The sequence below is a fragment of the Fonticula alba genome, assembly GCF_000388065.1.
Source record: "Fonticula alba strain ATCC 38817 unplaced genomic scaffold supercont2.7, whole genome shotgun sequence".
Taxonomy (NCBI): domain Eukaryota; order Rotosphaerida; family Fonticulaceae; genus Fonticula; species Fonticula alba.
In genome coordinates, this window is record NW_009242977.1 from 1,448,932 (window position 1) to 1,449,649 (window position 718).

Consider the following 718-nt stretch of genomic DNA (forward strand, 5'->3'; position numbering starts at 1 on the left):
GCACGCAGGCACAAGCAGACAATCGGCCAAACACCAACACACCCACACACACGGCACCATGCTTCATGGATACTCACAGTCCTTGGCGCAGCCCACCTGGGCGTACATGGACTTCGTGACGGTGGTTCTGCCGGCGCCGGGCCCCAACGATGCGGACCCCTGCCAGACGGCCGGCCGGCCTGTGGCCTTCCATCTGGCCTTCCTCCGGGACAACTGCCCGAAAGCGGTCAACGCCTCCTCCGGACAGAAGGCCCATTCCAGCGGAGCCCTCCCGGCATTCGGTGGCCCCGGGCTGCAGATCACCTTCGGCCCCGGCGTTCGGGGGTCGCTCTACCAGTCGGATCCGCGCACGGCCGCGCCCCTCATCTGCCATGTTGATGACGGCGCCGACACGGTCCCCGAGCCTGCCGATGGGCACCCGGCCCTGCGCATTGTCTGGCCCGATGGCAATGCCAGCACCTTCACCGCTTCGTGGCTTCGGCAGCGTGCGTACGATCGCCGGCACCTGCCGGTCGGCGAACAGCAGACCCTGGCTCGGTCGGCTCTCCGGCGCCACCTTGGCCCCAAGGCCCTCTACTGGGATGCCCAGTCCGTGCGTCCCCCCCCCCCCCCCGGCCCGCCCCCTGTCTCGTCGGCCTGCTCCTCCATGCCCCCTTCCCATCCTCCCTTCCTTTGTCAGGGGTCCCCCCCCCCCCCCTGCGTCCGAATGGTCACCGGG

At 69.5% G+C, this 718-nt stretch overlaps 1 protein-coding gene across 1 annotated transcript in view; it reads left to right on the top strand.

The window, feature by feature from the left end:
- Nucleotides 1-58: 58 nt before the first annotated feature.
- The window catches only part of H696_04522 (hypothetical protein), a gene marked incomplete at both ends in the record, with an annotated part of 4,926 nt that continues 4,266 nt past the window's right edge, over nt 59-718 (top strand). Inside the window, one exon of the mRNA XM_009498402.1 lies at nt 59-592. Coding sequence (XP_009496677.1) covers nt 59-592 — 534 coding nt within the window. The remainder of the gene's footprint in view (nt 593-718) is intronic.